This window comes from Rhea americana, unplaced genomic scaffold (assembly GCF_003343005.1).
Source record: "Rhea americana isolate MKP2758 unplaced genomic scaffold, rheAme1 scaffold_3, whole genome shotgun sequence".
NCBI classification, from domain to species: Eukaryota; Metazoa; Chordata; class Aves; order Rheiformes; family Rheidae; genus Rhea; species Rhea americana.
The window spans coordinates 1,963,895-1,988,811 of NW_028186423.1; the positions used below are offsets into that span (position 1 = coordinate 1,963,895).

The window sequence follows — 24,917 nt, forward strand, 5'->3', positions numbered from 1 at the left end:
CCCGCATAGCCAAGATTGAGATTAGATACTATACCATACAGAAAAAAGCTTTCTTGTTAGGAAGCTGGGTAATAGTTAATTTTTGACTGTGAGAAACTGCAGATGATGTTTGTACAGTAGTAATTTGGCTCCTCTTAAGATGTGACTTTATGACATCAATTGTCCAAAACAGCTAAAAAATACAGGCAAGTTCCTCAAGGTTTGGATGGGGAAATCCCCAGACTGCACTATAAGAGAGCTTGCTTTTCCCTTTGCTGCCACATCCGCTAGCTGAGAAGATGAAGCACATGAGGGTGGCTGTGCTGCTCCTAATGCAAAGCATAATAGCACAGGCTACAGCYTCAGTGGCAACAACACAAGAGGTGAGTTCTGGGTCTCATAGCCTTAGCTTGGGTGTCTTCATTTCTTCTCACTTAGCTTGGTGAAAAATCTCTTAAGACTACTGGAAAATTATTAGGAAAATGTTGAGATCTTTGCGTGGAGAAACTTTAAAGTACTCCTCCATCTTCCCCCCAACTAATGAACTAGCTAATAAATGTAAAAATCAGGCATAGGTTTAAAATCAGAGTCAAATTCTGCCTTTGGTTAGATGAGTGCAACTCCCAGTGAGGATCTGGGTGGATATTAAATGCTCTGTGCAGCTTCTCATTAATTAGCAAAGGCTTATAACAGGAAAGGATCCATATCTTTGATGTGGAAGAAGCTAGGAGGAGGGGGCTTTCTCAGCTGCATGACTGCTGTCATACTTTATGAACACGTGCCTGAAAGCCTTGCTGGGATACTTTAGTGGGGTGCGCTCTCTCCCCCAGGTAAAATTGCATTTGCTTTTATAAGGGAGAAGTTCAAATCAAATCAAGCAAAAAAGAAAAAAAAGGAAAAAAGGACAAGGAGGAGAGGAAGGACAATGGAAAAAGAGAAAAATTTGAAAAAATTAAGAAATGGCATTAGGAAGAGATTTTTTTTTTAACTCTATATCCTCATTTTTTWAAATTTCAGAGTGAGCCAAATTGTCAGAAAAAAAGTTTGCAAATAGCTTAAAAGCATTCCCAAATGAAACAAATTATTTTGTTTCAGGTTGACTGAAAGTGACTGCCTTTAATATTTTTTAGTTGAAATTAGGAAAACTCCCAATCTGGCTCCAGATGAGGGTTTCTGATTTGTCTAGTTTAACCACCAGCCAGAAAAATCCTGTCTTCCCTTAGTAATATATTTTAAAGTTCAGTGGCTTTGAGATTGCTGTGAATGCAGACAGGGAAGTCAGCATCTAGTGGGAGGGTATATTATTCTAGGTAAGAAACAGAAAGTGGTAAAAGTCAAAGTGGAGGTATAAATAAGTGTTAGTAAGCTGGAAATAGGAAGCTTAAAATGGGAGACATTATTTGTAATTGGGCCTCATGTTTAAGCCAGATCCTGACTTGTGTAATTTATACAATTTGTGATGCTCTCTGCCCCACTGCTCTTAATTACTATTAAYGTCCCCCCTGTTCAGTGTAATCATTCAAATGCACAAATGGTGTTCAAATGGCAATCTTTGGCAAGCTGTCGGGCAAAAGCTCTATGTTCCTTAGTTAAGCAGCTCCCTTGCTGGCCATTTGGAGCTCCCTGCTGGTCCTGTCTGTGTTAGGAGCTCCTTGACTATGGGACTCTGGCTGCTGCAGCTGGGATTTGGGAAATGCAGAAGGACTGGGGGGTGGGTACGTTCTTGTGGAGGAAGCCCACTTCATGCTTGGCTTCTCACACCATTTGGTAGGGAGAGAGTCTTGCTGCAGTTGCTGTTTTGCTGCAAGTTTTGGTGGGTTCCAGTAGGCTGTGTCGCTATTGTGTACCATCCTCTGCACGCTGTGGGGGATGCAGCAGGCCTTTTGGGGATATGCAGCACAACACTGGGGTGACAGCTGCTCTCCTTCCTGTGATAGGAAGGCAGGAGCCAGCCACATATGACTGTTAAAGGGGATATACATAATTTTATTACATAAAATCTCCCAGGTGGATCTGTCTTCAAAGTAGCTTCCCTTGGTGTCTCTCTCTGCTGAAGCGAGAGCTTCAGCTTGCACCTCTTGAGCAGGCTGAGCAACCTTGGTCATCCACTGATCTCGTGTGGCCTTCCTTTGGGAAAAGGTACCTACAAAGTGTCATTATGCCTGGAGAAACAATAGTCATCTCAGCAGCTGACCAGATGAGCCAATTAATTTTAGAGTCGCYGGTGATGACTCCCATAATAAAATCAAAGTGTTTTGGAGCTGCAGGATGAGGGCTTGCTCATGTGGAAGGGCCAGAGTCACATGGAGGAGGTCACACTGAAGGAGAATTTAATTTTCTTTTCAGACTCCTCCTCTCAGTACATTGTTTCAGTATCTGACTCAACCTGCCGAGATGACTGGCCACCTGCACACTACCCCAACGGTATGATCACTGCTTATTGTTCTTAGGTAAAGCCCAGAAAAGTAGGAAATTGTAGACTTTAATTTTCTTTTCAGACTCCTCCTCTCAGTACATTGTTTCAGTATCTGACTCAACCTCCTGAGATGACTGGCCACCTGCACACTACCCCAACGGTATGATCACTACTTATTGTTCTTAGGTAAAGTCCAGAAAATTAGGAAATTGTAGACTTTAATTTTCTTTTCAGACTCCTCCTCTCAGTACATTGTTTCAGTATCTGACTCAACCTGCYGAGATGACTGGCCACCTGCACACTACCCCAAAGGTATGATCACTGCTTATTGTTCTTAGGTAAAGTCCAGAAAATTAGGAAATTGTGTTTTTAAATGCTACACAGTGCCTCAGAGATTTAGCCTTGATGGAGGAAAAGGCACTTAGCTGCTATGTATCCAGGAGTAAGGCAGTGATGAATTCTCAGAAACATCACCACTGCTGCCGTGTCATTCAGTGCTTCAAGTCACATCCAGAGCTCTGGCTTTGCCTTCGTGACTACAGCCTTGTATCCCAGACATGAAATAACTGGGGCCTTGGGTGTTTGGAAGTAGTGCACCAAACAGTTCAGGGGTTATAGCCTTCCTGGAAGAAGTGGGAGACACCTTTGTACCATATCTTCCCATGAGGACTGGAGCAGGACCTTGAAAGCATATTTTGTCACCTCTAAAAGGTGTCTGCTAGATTCCTACCAGCTGGAGGCGAGAGAGTCATGATTCTCCCTGCTGCAGTGAGATCTAATTTTATAAAACCGTTTGCTGATAGAAGGACTTGAACCTGATTTCCTTGCCTTTGGGGACAGTGCTCAAGTCCAAGGTTTGTAGAATTCAGTATGGTTTTCTTCCCCTCTCAATGCCAAAGACTGCTTAATAAGATTTCCTTTTTGGAGCAGATTCAACAGGACACACTTGATCTGAGAAGCCCTGCAAGTTAGTGTCAAGAGCAGGATTTGCCCAATGCACAGCTCCAAATCACATCAGAGAGGCTGAGCATCTTGACAGCAGCCCAATGTGGCACCTGGGCTATGGGGAGGCACCTTTTGTGTGAGACAAATGCTTTAGGTTAAGTGTATACCTCTAATAGGGGGTTTGGGAAGTTAAATGGAGCTAGGTGTTTATCTACAGGTCTCAGCAGTGGGACGAAAACCTTGTCCTTCTCCTTGTCCCTGCTTTGTATTTTTGTGAATCTCATTCTTTGTCTTAGGAAGAGCAAACAGCTAATCTGAGCTGTGAATACCACTGGGATGCGTGGTAGCTGGAAATTAACCACTGAAATGACTAGGTTATTTTGAGGATTTAACCCTAAGCCTGTATTTAGACAGCTGAATCAATGTCCCCATTTTCAGAAGATCCAATACCTGGCAGTTCCTACTCACTTTCTTAAATTGATGGGATGTGGAAAAGAAACATTTCTCATAGCCTCAAAAATACGTGTATGTGACATAGTTTAATTTTACAGAGGGAAATGTTGCTGTCAAGTCCTTGCTGTAGGCTAGGACAGTTTGCTCTCTTTTAAACATTGAGTGCAGCTTATTAAACTTTAAAAAACATACAACTGCAACAACAACAAAGAAACCCCAGCCCATTTTGTGCATTTTTATATAGGATGAAGGAATACATTTTAGTTATAGTGTAGTCATTCGACTGATATTATATTTTGAGTGAAGGACTTACTGACTCAAGGGACTCCTAATTAAAAAGTGCTTCTTGGCTTCATCAACATCATGATCCTAGTGTTAGTAATGTCAGTGGAAGAATGGAAGCTGTTCTGCCTGCCACGAGCAGATGCTTATTTGGGAAAGGAGTATTTCTTGGCTTGCTGCAGAGAAGTCCCACCTTCAACTCTAGGCTCTGTTGTAACAGAAATTTTAAAATATGATTGTTGTTAATACGGAATTTAAATACCCATGTTCAAGCATTTTGCAGGGGGATCATCTTGGGTGATCATTTTAATACATATATGAATGCTTTTTTTTAACAGGTGGAATAAGCATGATATCTCTAGGTACAGTGATGGTTAGATAACATAGTCAAGACTGTAGTTTATATTAGAGTACACATTGTACAGTTTATACTATGTTATATATGCAAACATATACATATATATGGTACATAATATGCTATACTATGTATAGTGTTTTTATATATGTATATATGTACAACACATATATTGTATCTGTGCTACAAAGAAGGGATAGAACTTAATACCTTCCACACAAAACAGCATTCCAGTGCAAATGAATGCCTTACAGGAGGTTGCATGTATTCTCTAAGCCATGTTTATTTTTCTGTTGTCCTTATTATGGTGCATCATGCCATCCCTGTAATGCCCATACTCAGGGGACTGATTATGTAAAAGCACCTAAATGACTTAGGAACCTATTTTTCATAGTAATTTAGGTACCGACAGACAGATATTTAAGGACACTCAGAAACTTAGAAATAGGATACTGTATGTTCTCAGTGGAATATTTGGAAGTGCTTTGGTRACGTAACTGCCTGAGAAATCAATGGAAGTTATGTGCTGGGACACTCTGCAATCCCACTGGATACCTCTCTGCTTTCCTTCACGCTAAATGTCTCTAGCAATCTGGCCTTGAGTAAATATTTAAGACTTATGGTGCCTGAATAACACAAATAGAACTTCCTTGCATGAGTTCACTTATGTTTCGCTTGGAAAGGGATGCATGCTGTTTGCTATGGCTCTACCAAAGAGATTACCAGAAGCGCGAGCTTGGATTGTTCCTGCTTGCTGCTCTCTTCCTTGCAGGTTTTGCTGCAGGCCACTACTGTGTGTCTGAGCTGGTTTAATGGTAAGGAAGTTAGTTGAAATTGCTGTGAAAAAGCAAGAGAAGAAAAGCAAGATATTTCAGCTTTCAGTAGATAGTTTTGTTGTTTGGTTGTTTAGTTTTAAGAGGGAGAGAGAAAGCACATGAATAACAGCCGGATTTCTGCAAGGCAGGAGGAGAGGTTGTAGAAAGGATTGTATCTAAAGAGTAGTTCTGTAGCTTTAAAATATGCAGCCGCATTCAAGTATGTGCCAGAATATTTTAAAGTAACAYCAAATATCTTTATTAATAAATTCCTGACAGGTTTCTGAACTGGGCAAAATTCTTATGTACAAACACAAGCAAACTACTTCACTGCCCTAAACACATTCTGCAGTCAGCCTAGTGTATAGGGAATTATGTGATTTGGCTATAAAATATGGCAAGATCATGAATCTGAAGATCTGAACTGCCAGCCCTGACCTTTCCATACGCAAGACACATTACTCTAAAGGTGATGCTTTGAGCATGGAGAGAGCCAGGACAAGGTGGTTCATGCTAATGACATGGTCAATAGATCTGCAAACTGTCTGCAAGCCTGGCCATGCAAGCTGTAATGGGTGGCTGCCCCCATCCCAGCAATATTCTGCAGCAAGAGAGGCATCTCTATCTACATTAGGCTGAGCCTGCATATTCAATTCTTTGTCTTGGCATATAACATTCAGGGCATGTAACTAAGTTCATATAACTATTTGCTGGGACTGGTTGGAAAGTTTCAAATGAAGAATTCTTCTTTCCCAAACTTTTCACTGCTACTAATTATATTTTGGTGGATTTCTTTAAGATGCCTTCAGGTCTATGGATGGAAATGACTAGATGGTCTGATCAATTCAGTTCAGATCAACAGAATAGTAACTATAAGATTACTATGTTGTTATTTTCCTGTTGTTCATGGTTTTCCGTTTTTTGGGAAAGTTACATCACCCTTTTAGGAATACTGTCTGCAAGATTGGGAAGGTACAGACTACTGTATGCCTCTGTTTCTCCGATCTGTACAGCAATATTTAACTATTTCCAGAAAGCTTTGTAAGGCTGTGTCATAAAAATTGCAAGATATTTTGAGTTCCTTAGAAAAAGAAAGGTGAAGAAAAAAGGCTAGTAGCAAAGTTGTTGATCTCAGGATTGTCACAGCTCCAATTATTATCAAATATTAGCCATTGACTCAGAGAATATTAACATTTTTCTCCTTATCAACTTCTTTTTGCAGCTATTTTCCAATGTGTCTGGCTCTCTGGATGACCATGGAACTTGTCAGTGCTCTGTGTACTTGCCGGATACCACCTTTCCAGTGCAGAAGGCTGAACAATTGGAAAAGATAGCCGCAACTCTTTTGGAGAAATTTGAGAAAGAACTTTCTCAAGTAAGGTGTTCTTTTCTTGTAAATATACCAGTTATATTTTCAATGAAGAATGCTTGCCTGTGAAAGAGTACAGCAGGCAGCACTTTTCTGTGACCTGTCTTTCAAACAGTAGCAAAGAAGGTTTTGTGAGAACAAGGAGAAAGGTGATTAAATATAAAACATTTGTCATTGTAGCATGTAATACATTTGAATATCCTCAGGTCTCCTTTCTAGGCCTTTTCATATGATATTTTTGGAAGAATGGTTATATTTTTCCTTTTTTGGCTCAGTTTTACTGGTTTATGATTGCAGCACAGAGTCTAAGAAAGCCAAGTCTCCTGCTCTTTCATGTGTTATTATTTGCATAAAGCCAACCAGATTATAAGAGGGAAATGAAGGGGAGAAAGGTCACTGTAGCCCAGAGTGAAGAAGTAGGTGAATATTTGTCTCCTCACCTCTTTTGCTCTCAAAGATTAAAAAAAAAAATCTAATATCCTCGTCATCATCTGAAGCTGTGGCAATGAGACTACTGAATTATGCAATCTTGATGAAGACAAATACACCTTGCACTAGCTTGTTGCATGGAGTCAGATCTGCTTTCTCTGAGAAACTCAAGCAAACCCACACATGCTGCTTGGGAGAAGCTGCCTGTGAAGACAGGAATCTGCCTCTGACTCTTGGTCATGGGTAAATATTCAAGATTCAAATTAGGTGTCCAGGAGAAATTATTTTCTTCAGGAACCTGATGTCTTAAGAAATGAAGTGTCCTTGAATTAATCAGCAGAAAAGGCAGAGCATTAAATTATAAATTCTAACCATAAATATTCATAACTCCTCTGGTATAATCAGGAACAGATAAGAAGTTATGCATAAAAACACAACAACAGGCAGAAGATCCTATGGAAAGATCTTTCAGTTAAGGTCATTTGCTTTGAAGGAACTGGAGCTAATGATGAAACACATTCAGCTGTCAGAAGGGATATGAAGGGCAAGCTGACACAAGTTCCAGTGTCTCCAAGCACGAGGGCTACCTAGTCCCTTGAGGGAAGGAGGCATATCTCAGAGTTAGTGATCTTTGAAAAACACGGAGATGTTTTCAGGTTCCCATACTGCTCCCACTGTGGTTGGTGCCAGCATTTTAAGCTCATTTCACTAGGGCAAGGTGAGGGTGCCACTTCTCAACCAGAAACTTGGCCTGATTCTGCAAGACAGTTCCTGACCAAGTACCACCTTTCCCAGTTGCTTGCCCTGGTGTATCCCACCTCTCACCAGATTTCTCCCCAGAACGGTGCATGTCTTTTAGGATATGTGACATATCTAATTAGCTTCTTACAGACATTCAGAGTATCTCAAATGCTACTAGACCTCTCCATGTGGACAACCTCAGATCTCCACTGACTATAATGGGAGTTAAGACATCTGGCTTTTATAAAGACACAGGTATTACAGACACCTAAAATTGTGTATAAATTCATAGCTGAATCTCAACTCTAAAGTTAGGGTTAGCAGAATCCCTACCTGGACTTTAATGTCTAGGTTGCCAACTGGTGTCAATTGGTGTAACTGTATTGTTGTCCTTTCCTACCARCGTACAGCACTGTAGACACTGACCCTTGGCTCTCAATTCTGGCTGCAGACAGGGAAAATTCTTAACTTTACTCAGAAATCACTGAATTTTGTCCTGCCAAGACCGATCAGCCAAGCAGTGTTACAATGAATCTGGCTAGCTAAAGGCAAATGCTTCAGTATGATCCAGGCAAAGAGACACTTTAAGTCAGAAATGAAAATGAACAGATCGTATTTTGGGGTAGCTCTGTGTCTGTTACGATGTTGTTTTTCTGTGGAAAGAAGAAAACTGTTAAGTACTGCCCTATTGATACCTGGACTGAAGTAATCTAAGGTCTCATGATGCACAAGTCTCCACGCATATTTGCATTAGTGCTATGTAAATACATTTTATAGACTTTTAAGATGAGTTCTTCACCTTTCTAGTTGTGGAAAGAACCCTCCTGGTTCAACCATATGTACTACTTTAGTCATGATAATACCCATAGAAAGGAGGAAATAATGAAACAGAGCCAGTTCTCATCACTGATCATTATTAAAAATGATCCTAAGCCTAGGGAGTCATTCTACCTTCCGCATAGTTTCAAGGGAAATTCAGATCCACCTCTGACTTTTCAGCTCAGATGTAACTTAGTATCACTACAGGGGCGGGAGATTCTACTGAATGCTTGCTTTTTTGACTCTGAGAACCCATACCTCATTCACTCTTCTAAAATACCCTTTGAAGCTGGTGGGAGGTTTTCCTGGGTAAGAGCTGCAGGACTGAACCCTTTTAAGGATGCTTTCCATGTGCTAGAAGTCCCAGATAAACAACCTGATTGAATTGTTAACCTTTTGCCTGATTGTAGGCTAATTCAAAAAGCAAGGGGTYGGTCCTTTTATAGAATCAGCAGGCAAGGAAGCTCGCAGATAAAGAGATGCTCTTGTGTGCCAAATGAGTACACACTGTAGGCTGAAAATACCAGACTAATTTTTCCACTGTCACATCAACCTTTGCTAGCATAATTATGATTACAGAAGAGAATTAACCTTTCAAAGYGAAGTGGGAATTGGCTGCTCCTTTCAATTGAAAAGGAGAGAGGACACCTCAGTAGCTGGGATGGATCAGCACTTCATCCCAAGAAAAGAAAGCACCCTTCAGAACTTTACTCACAACAGCCAGAACTTCCTTGCCTAACAAAAACTGGAGGAAAAAAAAAATTGCTTGCCCTCCACCAGTAACAGCTATTTTCAAATCAGATTAATGGGTAGTGGAATTCTTCTAGGTGTCAGTTGGCAGACTGCTTGCTGACCACACTCCTGAGGGGTCTGTAGAGGTTAAGTCTGCCTGAAGCCAATATCCTGGGCCAACTGACTTTATAGAATTGCAGGTTTTGTCATGTTCTTCTCATCTTCCCTCAGTCTTCCCCCATTTTTCTTTCGCATTTTCCTCTTGCACCCTTGTTCCCCCTTCTTTGCTCTCCAGATGCGTGCTGGAGAAGTGTCTACTTGCATGCTGAAAAAACAGTGTTGATAAATACCAGTTGCAGGTAAATGACACGATAAATGAGTATTGTAGATTTTTCCTGCCCTTTTCAGCCGTGTGTGTGACAATGGTTGGAAAGGAGGAAAAACTAAAAGGGTTTTTTTTCCTACATATGCCTCAGTTGGCACCATTCTCTTCCTCCGAAAGGAGTATTACAAGCCCTGTTCACTCATTATACTCCACTTAAGGCTTTTATGATGAATGTGAATCAGTACAAGTTATTGGACTAAATATGGGCCATACACAGAATTTCTGTGGTGATGTGCTGGTCAATAAAGACACAACAGCTAGTCCCTGGCAGGCAGATACAGTAGAAGAGCAAGCTGCTTAAATCTATCTGCCAAGCAACAGAGCAACATCATATTCCTTTTTAAACAGACACGTACAAACTACAGGAGCTCCTAAGCCAGATCTGARCACATAGTACAGTACAATGCTTGGCATAGGTGGTGGCTCTTTCTCCAAAAGCAGTATAGACATGTGTCTAATAATTACCCAGGGGAGCTGTTAGCTTAAGTTCATTGCTGGGCTGATGTGGCTGTGTAGCTGCACTGCTGGGGCTAGTTTAGCCTCAACTTGTATGGTTCTCTCTCAGCTATGCTCCACTGGATGGTGTTGACATGTCCTTAAACAACCTAGATGACTCAGTTGACTGAGTGAAAACAGTCTGATATGGGAGGAGGACATCAGGTCCGTTTCCTGCAGGACTCCGTAATCAGGGCTGAAATAACTATGTACACCTTGTTCCAACCATCAGCATTTTTTCAGATTCTCAAAACCCTGGAGGAAACTCCAGATTCACAGGGTTTGGTCTTGATATTTTCACCAATGCGTAGCCATCATACCAGCAGTCTCTGTATTTCAGTGGTTTGTAAATTTTGTCTCTATTAGGGAGTTATTGTTATTATTCTTATTATGGTGAGAAGGATTATTAATTCCTTAATAGATTTCCAAAAGCCTCTGTCATATATGTAGTTTCACATAGGAGAGTAATTTTATTCAGACATGTGCCTGCTTTTTATTTTCCAGATTCTAATGACATATGCTCTCTTCTTGTTGTTCTAAGCATGCAATGGGTTCACATGCAAACACTGCAGGATCTACAGTTTAGACAATGACCTTTGAAAAATTTTTCTCAAGGAGATATATTTGAGTATGTCTTCCAAATCCAAAATGATTTTGGTGATTAGTGAAGGTGTAGGGTCCATCTACTCTCAGGCTATTCCAAGAACATTGCTGAGTTCTTCTTTCTGGTCCCTTGTGGACCATGGTGATGGTGGCAGCTGGGACAAGGGATCCCAGTAGTCTCTGTAGTTAGCAAGATCTAAAGAGTTAGATGTTAGTCTATATGTACTATTTTTTTTTGATTCTTAACTATAATAAGCTAGTCCTTAGTTTGCAGTTACTCAGGCTTGGTATAGGAGAGCTAGAGCATCCACTGTTGCGAGTTAGGGTATTTCTGCTAGAGTTTATGGAGATGTGCCAATTTATATCAGCTCAAAGTGTGGCCTGTATACATTTTGAATGGAAGATATGTTTCAAATTTAAATTTAAATGCATGGGATGGAGCAACCTACTTTTGGTATATGGTACATATATGCACATAGAAGCTTGGTAGTGGCTTCTCACAGATTTATAATGTAGTTGTGCCTCTATACTTTTGGGGTTCTCTCAAAGTTCTCCTTAGAGCAAATGATTAGATATCGATTATTATGATCTTCAGGGATTGTTTTTTGCCCTTCATGAATTTCCACATCATGAACTCCCACTCCTGTTGCTAATACACAAGGAATTCAGCAGAAAAATTAGAAGAAATTATTAGACAAGTGTTTTATCTGGGGTCTCAGTCCCAGAGGCCGTTGGCAGAACAGGAGAATAGGGAGTCTGTGGTTTGCATACCCTGACAGGATTTTAGAGGCCATTACAGAGCCCATGCAGAAAAATGCTGGCTTTTATTTTATGTTAAGATAATGTAAGAATGGTTGTGTGGATGTAGGCTAAATATCTTTCACTCTGTGAGGTAATATTTATAGAAATGGTAGTGTTATCAGAAGATGGACTTATAATACAAATAACTTCTCAGAGGATAAATGTGGAGTTGCTGGTGCAGCAAACTAATTATATTTGTTCTTATTACCTTTTGTGATATTGGTTTAAGAGAAAATAGATGCCTTTTTAAAATAATACGAAGCATATAGGAGGGAAATTATATTTTTCCCAAAGTGTTAATTTTCATGGAACTAAAATTTTCTAAAGAACGTTCCAAATCCATCTAATATTCTTGACATTCTACACCACAAAGCTTGTGCTGTGACCTTTACCTTAGCAGTTATATGTGTGAAAATATATTTATCCAGACAATTGTCTAATGATTCCAAGGTTGAAAAGATTGCTATGTAAATTACTTTATCTAAAGGCTACAATAACTTTTAAACTTCATTTAACCTAACTTTGATTTTTAAGAGTGCGTTAATACCCACCTCCCCCCCAAAAAATAACCACAAAAGCAAACCCAGTCCTGCCAACTTTTGACAAGATTTAAATACCTCCAGGGTAAAATCCTAGCTGAAAAAGTTGGGAATCTGTTATTGCATTTTCAACTTCCTTACCTTCTAAGTTCTTCTTCAGGTTGCTTTGCCAGATAATCCACTACAGACTGTGGGATAAAAAATTCACTAGCATAAATTCTTGGCATACTTAGGATAAAGTTAGCTCACAGAGGCAATATTGGCAAAGAATTAAAATAATTGAAGACTGTAACTAAAATTCTGCTTTCAGTTTTCCTCAGGCATTCTCAAGGGGACTTTATGGTGCTACCAGCAGTAAATGAGGGTTAAATTTTACATTTTTTTATCTATGCGCTGAGAATTTCACTATGTAGTTTATGTGAAGAATGTGTGTGTTAAATACATGGAAGTTATGCATGGAGTACTCAGAACCATAATAAAGAYTGACATCTTAAAAAAGGCTTGTTTTTTATTTGCTAACCTGAACTTGAAAACGTACCTGTTTTTTCTTTTTAAGGTTAAGGAGTACACAAAAAGGATTGAACTGTATCAACAGAAAATCCTGAATCTAACCATCAGAGTGGAATATATGGAGCAGAGCAGTGTATCTTACACAGAGCTGGACTTCCAGTTACTGAAAGTGGAAATCAGTAACCTGGAGAAACTGGTCACTCAGCTGAAATTCAGTCTTGTTGGAAGCAATGTTATTGTTGAACAAATATATTTGGAGGTATGCCAAAATGTTAATTAGCTAAGCAGGGTTCAAATATACAGATGGTCTGTTCTCTCTATAATGTTTAGATAGAGGAAATGTAGCCTGTCTTTACTGCAGCCAGTGGAATTACTTTAGAATTTTATCAGCATAAATTAAAGAAAAGTTTGAATTTTTAATTTATTAACATGATTTTGCTTTATATAGAGCACAAAATAATAAAAAAGAGGGATCTCTCTATTTTAGCAGCTATCTGCCTGAAAGTTAACAATCCTGCATAGTATTAAATGTATGAGCTGATTAAATTGTTATAATAAATATTAATTTATAGACCCCCACACTTGAAAGCTTCTGTGCTTTAACTTAGATAATTAAAAAAAATTAGCTTCTGGTTGCTAGGGCAGTGGCCCAATCAATATGAAATCAAGAACTGGGAAAGACTATCACCTTCCCAGCAGACTATAAATCACATTTTCAAAGTTGTAATTAATCACTCACGTAGAGAGAATAATTGCTTCAGATGGAAGGTAGAATATCATTAGTTTCTTCATTGTCCTTTAGATCATCAAGTAGGTGACTGAGAACATTATTTATCTGCAAGTAAAATTTCAAGATACTTTTGCAAGGCTGGAATAAGTACTTTTAAAATAAATAATAGTAAAATAAATAATAGCTACTGCTTGCTTAAAACTTATTGGATGCTTATATTCCATCTTTAGCATTATGGTATACAACTAAGTGTTAAAGCATTTCCTTACAATCACATACATGTGAGATGTAAGGTTCATCCTAGCAGAATAAGGCCTATACTTAGGTATAATTCTTAAAAATTGTTTGGTAGCATCTCCTGTGTTATGATCAATCCTGCCTGCAAATATCTGTAAATAAAGTTGACAAGAATTTAAACTTGCTCTCATTTTTTTTTCTTTAGATCACAAATCTGACTATCCTGGTAAATGGACTAGAATCACTGGACAAAAACAATATCCTTGCAATTCGACGACAAATTGTGTCTCTGCAGAATCGATTGAAAGAGTGTGAAGAGAGTGCAAACAAAACCACAGTAGCCCCTTATTTCCCACCAGGTAAGCATTTCCCTTGTATATCAGGTGAGAAACAACACAGTGCGTGGGTAGAAGAGTAAATACAGAGATTTCACATCATTGATATTAAATATAATTAAATACAATACTACACAGCTCTTGAAAAACTGAGCAGATAGCTACTAATGTTTCATCAACAGATTCAAAAGGAAGGTGAGGGCAGGAAACAAATGCTTCCAGACACATTATCTGTTTTCAGCTGGAAAAAGCTGTAAATTTTCTCCCATCTGAAGTGTGAAAATGAATCTCTCCTCTCTCCTTTTTCCGAACAATTCCTTTTATTTGGGAGATGGGGTGTGAGGGGGGAACAGTATGTTTTTTTCTGACTAGCTGTGATTTTTAATAGTTCCCGTGAAAGTGACCTGTGTCATGGCAACTTTGTCCTAAGGCTATTTGGGATATGTATGAGCAACAGTTGATGTGCTAAAGCTGTTGGTATGCAAACTCAGGCAGCATTGCGTGAAGATTACTTTTGCTTCACAGGCGAAAGATTCTTCTAAATTAGAAGGTCAAGAACTGTAGAGCAAAATTCTGGTCTCGTGGAAATATGTGGAGGCTTTATTACTGATTTCAGAAAAATAGATTTTCACACTTTTTTTTTTTTTTTTTAATAGGAAAGGTTACATTTTTGGAGCTTAGATCAGGGGTTCCCAGAGTGCAATTCATACAAAAGCAGCAACAGTCACAGAGCATGTGGTAATCAGTTTACAATTGCAATAACTTTTGTCTTGATGTTCAGTTTGAAAAATCACATTGTGACTGAATAGGAGTGTGAGAAATTTTGAGAATCAAAACTAGTATCCTGGAGCACACAGGTTAGGAAACGCTAATTTAGATATGCCAGGCCAAGCTTCCCACTTACCAAATGACTGTAGGAATTCTCAAACTGAGTGTTTTATATATGGATGGTTCCTTCTGACAGAGAGAATAAAGGGATAAAAGAATAAAATAGAAAATGCTTTATTGTATACAACACTCAGGGGAAGAATCCTGCTTTCTCGTGTGTACTGACTGGATAAGCTGGCTAGCAATCAACTGGACTAAAAAAAGAGGAGCCCATAAACAGTGAGGAATGGTGTCCTGCGTGTAGGGAGCATGGATGTGTGCCTACCAGGGTTTACCTCTCATCAGATTTGGACTGGCTAGGTCAAGAATCTCTCTGGAAAGGCGAGAGGTAGAGAAACAAGATTTCCTCAGGTTCAGTAGTCTTTCCTGTAGCGATCTCCTCAGGGCTTCATGGCAGTGCAGGCAGACATCGCACTTTGACAGCATGTGTGAGTAACACCTTATCTAGGAGCTAGACATAACAAAAAGCTGAAATAAAACCCTGCATTCACAAAATTTCAAGGCCCTTCCCTGCTCCTTTGAAAAGGCTTAAAATGTTTCAGTGAAAAAAAAAAGCAATGTTTTAAAAGTATTTGAAGGGTATCTCCTTGATTTATTGAAGGCGACAGTGTGTGGAAAGAAACAGCCTCTCTCTCTTCAAGCCTACAGCAAACCTTACCAAGCTCTGGAACAAGAATGCTTTATCTTACAATAAGTAATGGAGGAAGGGGCTCCCCTGACACCTGGGTGGTTGATGTGAGCATCTGTGGGACGTAGAAGCTTTCGCGGAATGGGATAGGGAGGTCTACACTGTGCAGTGCGGCTTCATGCAGTGATAGGGAGGTCATATCTACAGCAGGATAATAACTGTAAGATGGGATAAACGTAACTGCACAGGATAGTGACCACAATAGAATTATTTAGCATTGCTTCTGAGGGCACAGTGGTGAGATGGATATAGACTTCCTGGGACCAAATATCTCCTCAGCATTGCCTTATGGCAATTTTTGGCATTTTAGGCCTTATGGCAAAATTATCCTGGTTGGTGTGCCARCTAGCTCAAGTACTAGTACTGCTACGTGTCACTGCACTGTGTGAGAATCACAAAACTCAAAGGCTACAGCCACGGGTGGAAAGGACTATCACAGGTTCGCTGACTTTCAGTGATTTATCACCACTGACATCAGCTGAGGACCTACTATGGTGTTGTCTGTGGGTTCATGTGACACCCCRGAGGGGCTCACACTTGTAGCATGTGTATAGGTATTGTCAGGGTCACTTTTAGTTTAAGGATGGGCTCTGAGGCTAGCATGAAGGACTAGCTGAGCAACTGTGGAGGGCTGGCAAGTTTCCTGCCTGCTCAGAGTTGCCAGGTATACATTTAATGTGCGAATGTAGGTACAGACCCCTGCAAATCCACACAGGGCTGACACATCCTGATTTTGTGTGCCTAGTGGGGAGTGAAAATTGTTCTCTGGACAGTAGATGGCAATTTCCAGTTTCCTACTGTAGTTTCTGAAACTTTATATAGCAATTATGTGTAGCACAGACCAATTCTATATCTGAAGACAAGTAGTAGGAAGAAGATGTTATTGCTTGGGGAGCAAACTGTATTTTCTAGGTGGTCATTTTGGAGGCTTTGCATGGATGCTCATACATAGGCCTCTGAAGCTCTCTAGTGCTCATTTATGTGTTTGAACACAATTTCCATATGTTTTCTCTGCAAGCTTGGATGCCCTGAATTCCTGCCAAACCATTTGGCCTTGCCCTGCTTTTAGTTCATATTATATTTATAATGTTTGTATTAAACTGACTCTTGGTCCTGTTTTCAGACTGGGTTTTTCTTTCCCCCTTCCTCCTTTCTCCTGCATATTTTGGGGAGGCAATATGAACTTGAGAGAGCTTGGCTAATCCCCAAGCTGTCTAAGACCATGAGTCTAAAGGCAAGTTTAATTAAAGCTTCTTGCTTCACATTGCTGTAGCATGCAGCCCCACTGACTCTATCCCCCAAGGCTTTTGCTGCTTTATTTCTCAGAGCAAGCAGGCCTGTCCTTAAACAACATATTAGAAATAAATCACTGTTCTCCATTTGCCTTACTCTTTGATTGGAGAGATGGGGTTCTAAGTGACTGAGATGGGACTCAGTACATATATAGTTAATGATCATCATCATGAAGTTTCTTATCTGTAGGAAATCCCAGCATCTTTCACCTCACTGCTGCAGTGGGAAGAAATATTTATCCATTTGTCCTTTTTTTTTTTTTTTTTTTGTGATGCTCTCATCTGGCTGCATCAGGGCCAATGCAAAAAGAAAAGAACTCTATGATGCTTCTTTGAGGACTCTGCAGCAAATTCTTTGTCATGTCTTGCTGAAATGATCTGAGGGAGACAGGGGGAAAAGCAAGTCAGATGAAACTCTCATGGACAAAAAAAAAGAGAGTATAGCTGTTTTTTGCAGCTTTTGCACATCTTGCACATTTAGAAATTAATAATTTGTATTTGCTGGTGAATATGAATAGGTCTCACTAGGGAGAAGACCTACTGTAGCCTAATACTTAAACTCAAGCATTCTGGTTTGACTATTACAGAGATTTCATTTTTATAGTAAATTTTACCTCCTGTCTATCCAACATATTCCTTGAATGTCTTGGGTTGCAGTCTGAAATGAGTTTGTCCAAACAGTGAGAGGGAGAGATAGAGACCCACAGCCACCTCAGGGGGAGCAGGTCAGTGCCTCCTCTCCTAGGTTTTCCAGGATGGCCTGAACTGCCCCTGGAGGCATGTACATGGCTCTGGAGAGAGATTATATGAGGCAACTGAATTAGTAGTTGCTTGAAGATAGGTCAGATGTCTTTCAGCCCTCCATCCCATCCTGTGCTGGATGCTCATGTGGCATTATTGCAAGCATAAGTCTTCTCTGACTCACTGCTATCAGCCTGCGTTCATGCCCAGTGCTGTATGGGTGAAGACTGAGGGGTTTGTGTGGGTCTTTCTGTGTCAATGAGATGGTAAGAGTAAAGATGAGCCTTYCCTTGAGAAGATCTCTTTCTACTGTGGCTCAGGCCATGGTAAGGCTAGTAACAGTTCACATATCTGGATGCAGTGGATCATCTGATGGGAAAGAAGGGTGCACATCTGGTGCACCTGTGAGAGCRTAGTACCAGACTGCTGTTGGGCCCTGCACTTCTTGTGGGAGTCCCTTTAAATACGGGCCCCATGTTGTTTTGCACTCTTCAGCTGCAGAGGAGCTATGGTCACTCCTCTGTGATCGGATGCAGTTGCTCTGTGGATCAGGCTGCTGACGTATTTTGGCATCTGCGTTGTGGAGTGAAAAGCTGATGTGCTGCTCAGCAAAAGCATCAGATGCAGCCTCAGCTTGTCAGGGCTGTGTGGGTGAAAGCGAAGTCAGCTGGACGCTGAGCTGATGTTCAGCCATGCAGCCCACCAGCCAAGGAAGCCCAGCTCTTGCCAGTTGTGACCTCTATGTACCAGCTCCTTCTCTGATCAATCAGAAGAGGATTAGTAAACAACTGAGCTGAGGTCTTGGTGCCTTATGTAGGGAGAAGAAGRGGTCTGTGTGTATGCATCTATGTTAATCCTCCTCTCCCTTATTCTCTGCATAAATGTGAAGTGAGAGGGTGAAAATATCAGGACTTCATTAATCAGTGGTCTAAAACAGTGGAAAAAAGAGTTAAAAACCTGAAAGTTTGAATAATGTATATGGATTTATTTCAAGTACCTTCTAATATTTACTAAATTACATGACACTTTGTTTCCTTTGTGCATTTTTTCCCCACAAGATTCAGACAGGGAAGCAAGTTCAGATTAAATAAACAACAATGAATTTTTCTGAACCTGTGCAGAAGACAGATCACCCCCTGACTACCACAGAGCTTTTTTGTTTAAGAAAAAAAAAGGAGAGTTTTCAAGGAAATCAAAATCAAGCTTATACTATATAGAAACCTCAGACAATTTTTGATGTCATTAAAACGGAACACGCTTCTAACTTTATTTTAATAATTYATTGTTTCATAAATAAAAACCAAACAAGTGTTCAGCAGAGAGATCTCTTTAAGGGAARAAATAATAATTTATTATTTCTTTTGTAAAAAAAGGTCTCTCTGCTGAACACACGTTTGTTTTTTATTTATGAAACAATGTATGAATTATTAAAATAAAGCTGGAATTGTGTTCTGTTTAATGACATGAAAAATTATTTGAGGTYGCATATAGATGAGCTTAGCAGTGCTTCACTACCTGCAAGCTTTGGCACTATATTTTTCTAAACAAATCAAGAGTTTTAGAACATTTAATAGCCATTTAATTCTGAGATAAGTATATTGTGATTTAAGCACAATAATATATTCAATATGTCATCAGTTAAAAAGAAGCCCTTATAGTAGAGGTAACAATACACAACAGAGATATAAGGAAAAAAAAAAAACAATTCAAATTGATTTATGGAGCTGGCAGGCTGCAACGCATTTAGCACTGCCTGCATTAGCTTTCTTCCTTTGCATGAGCTGAGGTTTGAGCACCTCCAAACATTGGAATCTGCCAAGTACTGAGGCCATGCTATGTGCCATTTCTTGAGGTGCAGCCTGGCTAGCCATACAGCAGTGCTTTCCTTGAGCATTATGTTTGGAAATGAGGTTCCTGCTCCACGGTCTCAGCAATCCTTCCCTTGTAAAGCACTTAAGTACTCATGTGTTTGGAGCCAGGAATGCTGCCTTGCTGCAATTCCCAATGGTACGGAAGGAACCAGCATTCGCCTGGGGCCAGTCTGCGTTTCAGCTGCAAGAATCCCTGGATGCAGAATGGGTTGGAGAGAAAACAGTGTTGGTTGCACCTGGCATCAGGCTTTGTGTCATGAGCTGGGCACTTGGTCATGCAGGGCTACCCCGTGGGGAATTGCTGACCTTGGGGACGTTGCCAATGCGGCTTGGGGACACAGCAATTTAGCAGTGGCTGCTCAGCAGCTAGGGCTGGGGTTCAGCATAATCTAAAGCTGCTATCCACCATCCTCATGGATACTGAGGAGGCTGCAGTTGAATCTCATGTCCTCTAAGACATCATTAGTGCAAGAAAGTAGAGGACTCTGAGGGGTAACAGTTTTATGTGGTGGAAGGAGAGAAACSCTGCAACTTGAGCAAGGAGAAGACATGGAGAGCCTCACGGCCCGAAATGACTTTGCACAATGACACAAATGTTATCCTCCGGCAAACTACGTGGATATTTCTAATATTCAGACCACAAGATTTCTTGTCCCTGAGATAGGTCACTTTCCCCCTGGCAAAGCAGATCAGAAAAAGATCTGATCCCAATCTTTTCCCAAAGAGAACACCACAGATTGGTCTGTCTCTGCATTTTTCTCTGTCTGTGAGATAAGAACTGGATGTCCCTGAGCACAAGATACCTCCTAGGATTTTCCTGGAAATGGCTTTATGAGTTTTCAATTTAGTACCATAAATATTGTCCAGCCTTTCTTAAGGATGGACAGCTTTGAGGGCAGAAGGTAAATTCTCTTTTATTTCTCTTTCTCTTCTGTGCTAAGACATAGGGTCAAAACAGGTTATTTGTATGATAGATATTTTTCATTAAGATTGAGGTTATGGTCACTCTTTTGATAGAGGCTATAAGCAGTCATCACATACCCACTCCAAGTACAAAAACTATAAAGGATAGGTTTGACTTTCATCCCTGACACCACAGCTGGTGGTGCATGAAGTTCTTGTTCTGAGGGGCATATTACTAACATCAAACTGTTGTTGTCATTAATTTATCAATTAATTGAAACATGAGACTTGGGTCTATACAGATAATACTTCATTTTAAGATGGAATACTCTCTAATAGTTAGAGCACTACACTGAAATGGGAAATCTTTGAACACCAGCTTGTGAGCCAATGCCAGTCACATAACATCGCGGTCTCTATTACCTCAGGTGAACATACTCTTAAAGCAAAATATCTGGGACACTTCTGTGGCAGTCATACAAAAAGTAAAGTTTACAGTTGAAAAAAAGCTCACTAGTTTTGCCTGTGGCAGCTTTGGATTCATCAAAGGCGGACACATTTTTCTGAGTGCAAGATTTTTGCACTGGTGACTTACAATGTTCTAAGTTTTTTCAGGAAACATGAGTATCACTGACATTCACCTTGAGTGAAAGGAAAGCTTTTCTTGGATCTAAATTCATTTCAACTTTTTTCTTCCAAATAATATTCATCATCACTAAATGTTTTTTTCCACTTCGTTGTTTTTTCCTAGTAAATGTGGAAAAAAATCTATTTGGCCCAGCAATGCATCTTTAAAAATGTTCTGTAGGTGAAAAAGCCAAACGTTTTGATTAACACAATGAAAAAAAAGGCTATTTCAATGGTCTTGAAAATGGCATCCTGGAAAACAGAATTGTTCTGGTTCAGCTCAAAGTTGTATTCTCTTTAGAAYTGCCTCACACGCAAACACAGAATAATATCTATCTACATGGCCTAGGCTGTGCTTGTTACTGTCTGCAGATCTCTTTGAGGGCCTGAGGTGGAAGGCACCGTGTGGCTGTGACGCACTGTTGTAAAGCTGTGATTCTGACAGCAGAATGCTAATCTGAAATGTGACTCTGGAAGTACAGCTGCTACTTCTCCTTACTTCCCCACCTCAGCCATATAAACAGAAATGAGAGGATCCCTTTAATTTTTTTCCTGTCTCCCATGTTCTCAGTTCCAGTGAGGGAGAMAATAACTTAAAATGCTTCTGGAATTGTATTTTCCAAGGGATTTCCTAGTGCATCATGCTCGCAGACACTAAATAGGTAGAAACAGAAATCTGCTTGTTGTTTGGAACAGCTCAGTGAATACTTATTTTCTGCAAGTGAATCCTGACTGAGGATGAATGTCCCTGTCATTTTTTTCCCCAAAATATAGCTGTAAATGATATGTACTATCTGACCACCAGATTTCTAAGGCAGCCTGAAACACTTAGCTACATCTGATTGCTGAACTTAGTTCAAAGTGAACATTTTACACTTGAAGYTGTTCRTTTATGTCTGTGCTTTGTCACAARGCTAGTCCCTWTTAAGCACACTGTAGAGGCTATGCTATGCAAAACCTCTCTCCTAATGACCTCATTTTGAAAATCTGTTTCTTCTCTTTGATTGCAGGTAGCTGCATTCACCGTGGAGTGCTGAATATTAGCCAGCCCTATGTTGTAAAGCTGAACTGGAGAGGGTTTTCCTACAAATATGGTTCCTGGGGTAGAGATTACTCTCCTTCTAACCTGGAGGAGGAAGTCTATTGGGTTGCACCATTGAACACAGATGGGAGATACTTGGAATATTATAGAATTTATAGTTCCTTTGATAATTTGCTGCTGTTTAGACCAACATATGAAAGTAGAATAGTATATGGGCTAGGAAGTGGTGCTGTTCTTTATAATAACTTTTTGTACTATCATGATTATAGATCAAACTATATGGCCAAGCATAATTTACAAACAAACACCATGGTTTTGCAGAAGGCACTTCCAAGTGCTGTTTATGGTAACCGTTTCTCTTATGCAGGTGTATCATGGCAAGACATAGACTTTGCCGTGGATGAAAGTGGGTTATGGGTAATATATTCAACAGAAAATAGCTTGGGTAACATTGTGGTTAGCAAACTCAATGAGACCACACTTGACGTGCTAAATACTTGGCAGACAAGACAGTACAAGCCATCTGTTTCCAATGCTTTCATGATATGTGGTGTTCTGTATGCCACAAGGATAATGAATACTAGGAAAGAGGAAATCTTCTACACGTATGACACAACTACAGGCCAAGAAGGTACTACTAGTGTTGTTATGGATAAAAAATTAGATACAATCCAGAGTATCAATTACAACCCCACAGATCAAAGACTGTATGTTTACAATGATGGTTATCTTCTAAGATATGATCTGAGCTTTCAATCTTAGTATCTCAGTCATACAACCATGTAGTAATACTGGGCAGCAACTAAAATAAGAGATCTGATATGTCCTTAGTCAATTCTAATGCCAATTTAGGGTTCATCTGGTCTGATGAACTGTGTCTGCTAGATGTTATATATATATTACTTTGATTAGTTTCCTTAAAGGAATAGCCCATTCTTATCAGTACTGCTGGCAGCAGTGTTTGGCAGTACTATATTCTTCTAGTTTTGATTAGTGTTTATTGGTGTTCAGTGCATTACAAGTATCTTGCTTCTAAGAATAGATTTAGTGCATAGATTTAGTGCATTTTGTTCACAAAAATTGATGGGCACATCTTAGCCACTGACCAGAAGCTAATTACCCACAAATATGCATTTGTCAGGGTTATACAGGGAAGGCACCCAGAAACTGAGGATGAATTCCCATTGATATTCATCAGAGTAAACTGAGGCCTTAGAGAAATTAATAGAGGGATTATAACTGTAGAAGAAGTAGGTCTTTGTCTAAAGAGAGTAGACTGTTTTTTAGGTTAGAGCAGTAGCAGTTGTCTCAAGGCTTCGGGAGAGGAGGTAGAAATGCAATTTGTTGCCTGAAATCCTGAAGTGACTGCAGAGGCAGAGCTGGCAGCAGGGCTTTCACCATCTTTTTGTCCCACTCTGCTGCCCAAAGCAATTCCTTGTGCCTAGACCTGGCCTTACAAATGGCCTTATTGCAATCTGGCCATGTTTTGTAGTCATCGGGGCTCCATTCTCCTGGCAGTAGGAAGCAGCAAGCACTGTTTTCCTTTCCTTTATGCCCTTGTAAGCTGATCCAAATCCTTCCATTGACTTCTGCGGTCACAGGCAGCTCTTAGGTGTATATCATGCACTGCCGTAGAATGACAGCTGTGTTATTTAATGTGCCTCTATTCAGCATTTTTGCCATTCCGTAATTAGATTCCTGAGAGCCTTGTCAGTGTAAGGTCCAATTCATTCCTTGTGTAATTCCATCTTATAACAAAGTAAACAATAGTATTGCAGAAAGCAGAAGTCCGGTCAAACTAGCTGGATATGTGTTTGTTTTTTAAATGGCTAGTGTGTAATTGTTTCTGAATGTGTGTACTGTATYAACAGTACACACATAATGTCAGAAAGCAAGCTGAAATAATGTAATTTTGAGCTATACAATGATGAAAAAGGCAGTTTTCATTGTTCACTTTCTTCTATTACCCCTGCAATCGTGTTTGTTTCTTCTGATAATCAAAAGCAATGCACACAAATGATTAGTTCCTGCTTAATAAAAAAATCTTTAAAAGAATCTGAGTTGTACTTGAGAGCCATTTAAAGCTGCTTGTGACAATTTGGTAACTTTTGGGATTCCACAGGAAGTCAGCCTGACCAAATGTTTGAAACAGGATCATTGCACTCACTTGGGCTCAGTGTACTTAAATAGCTCTTGGAATAACACGAGAGTGTGAATCAGTATGTCAACAAGTACATAAAAGGAGCTTTCTTTTGCCACCTTGAAATATGTTAGCTGGTTAGGATAACATTTCTCYGCCAAAGTGAGATGTTAGTCGAGACGTTGGTGGCTGATGAACCAATGACACATTTTGAAGCCAGGTCCTGCCACTTATCAGGTATCAACATCTGTTTCCTGGAAATGTGTAAAATGAATTTGAAAGTCATGGAAGCATTGGTGCAGTAATCTGATCAGTCAGCACAGGCACGACTTGTGTGTGAATAACCCATAACAGCCCAAATAYGGATCTCATTGTAAAAAAAAGAAGAAAATACTGCAAAATACATTTTTTTTCTTCCACATTTGTCCACGTAATGGAAGTAAGTAGATTTCCACTTATTATCAAGAACTACCTTAGGCAGAGGCCTTGGAGCACCTCAGCTCACCATGTTTTAAGGTGTGAGCTGATGTTAGCATGAGTGTGACTGAGTCTGGTGGATTAACTGTGATTCTCATAGTAATCCCTGGAGATGAGTCATTATAGGATAGATTTTTCCTCATTGTAAGCGAGGAATGCCCACTGCTGGGATGGGCAGTGGAGGTTGGTGCGGGGTAGGGGCTGCCCATCACAATCTGCTGCAGTGGGGCCCAGACTTATGTGGCTCGGCACTGGTTTCCAGCTGGAGATCATTGAGT

At 40.0% G+C, this 24,917-nt stretch overlaps 1 protein-coding gene across 1 annotated transcript; it reads left to right on the forward strand.

Moving 5' to 3' along the window:
• Positions 1-278: 278 nt before the first annotated feature.
• On the forward strand, positions 279-24,047 carry OLFM4 (olfactomedin 4). The gene is made up of 6 exons (XM_085309551.1): positions 279-362; positions 2,630-2,707; positions 6,468-6,620; positions 12,715-12,927; positions 13,841-13,994; positions 21,991-24,047. Exons 1-6 carry the CDS (start codon positions 279-281, stop codon positions 22,782-22,784), a joined length of 1,476 nt encoding a protein of 491 aa, XP_085165677.1. The 3' UTR covers positions 22,785-24,047.
• Positions 24,048-24,917: the final 870 nt, after the last annotated feature.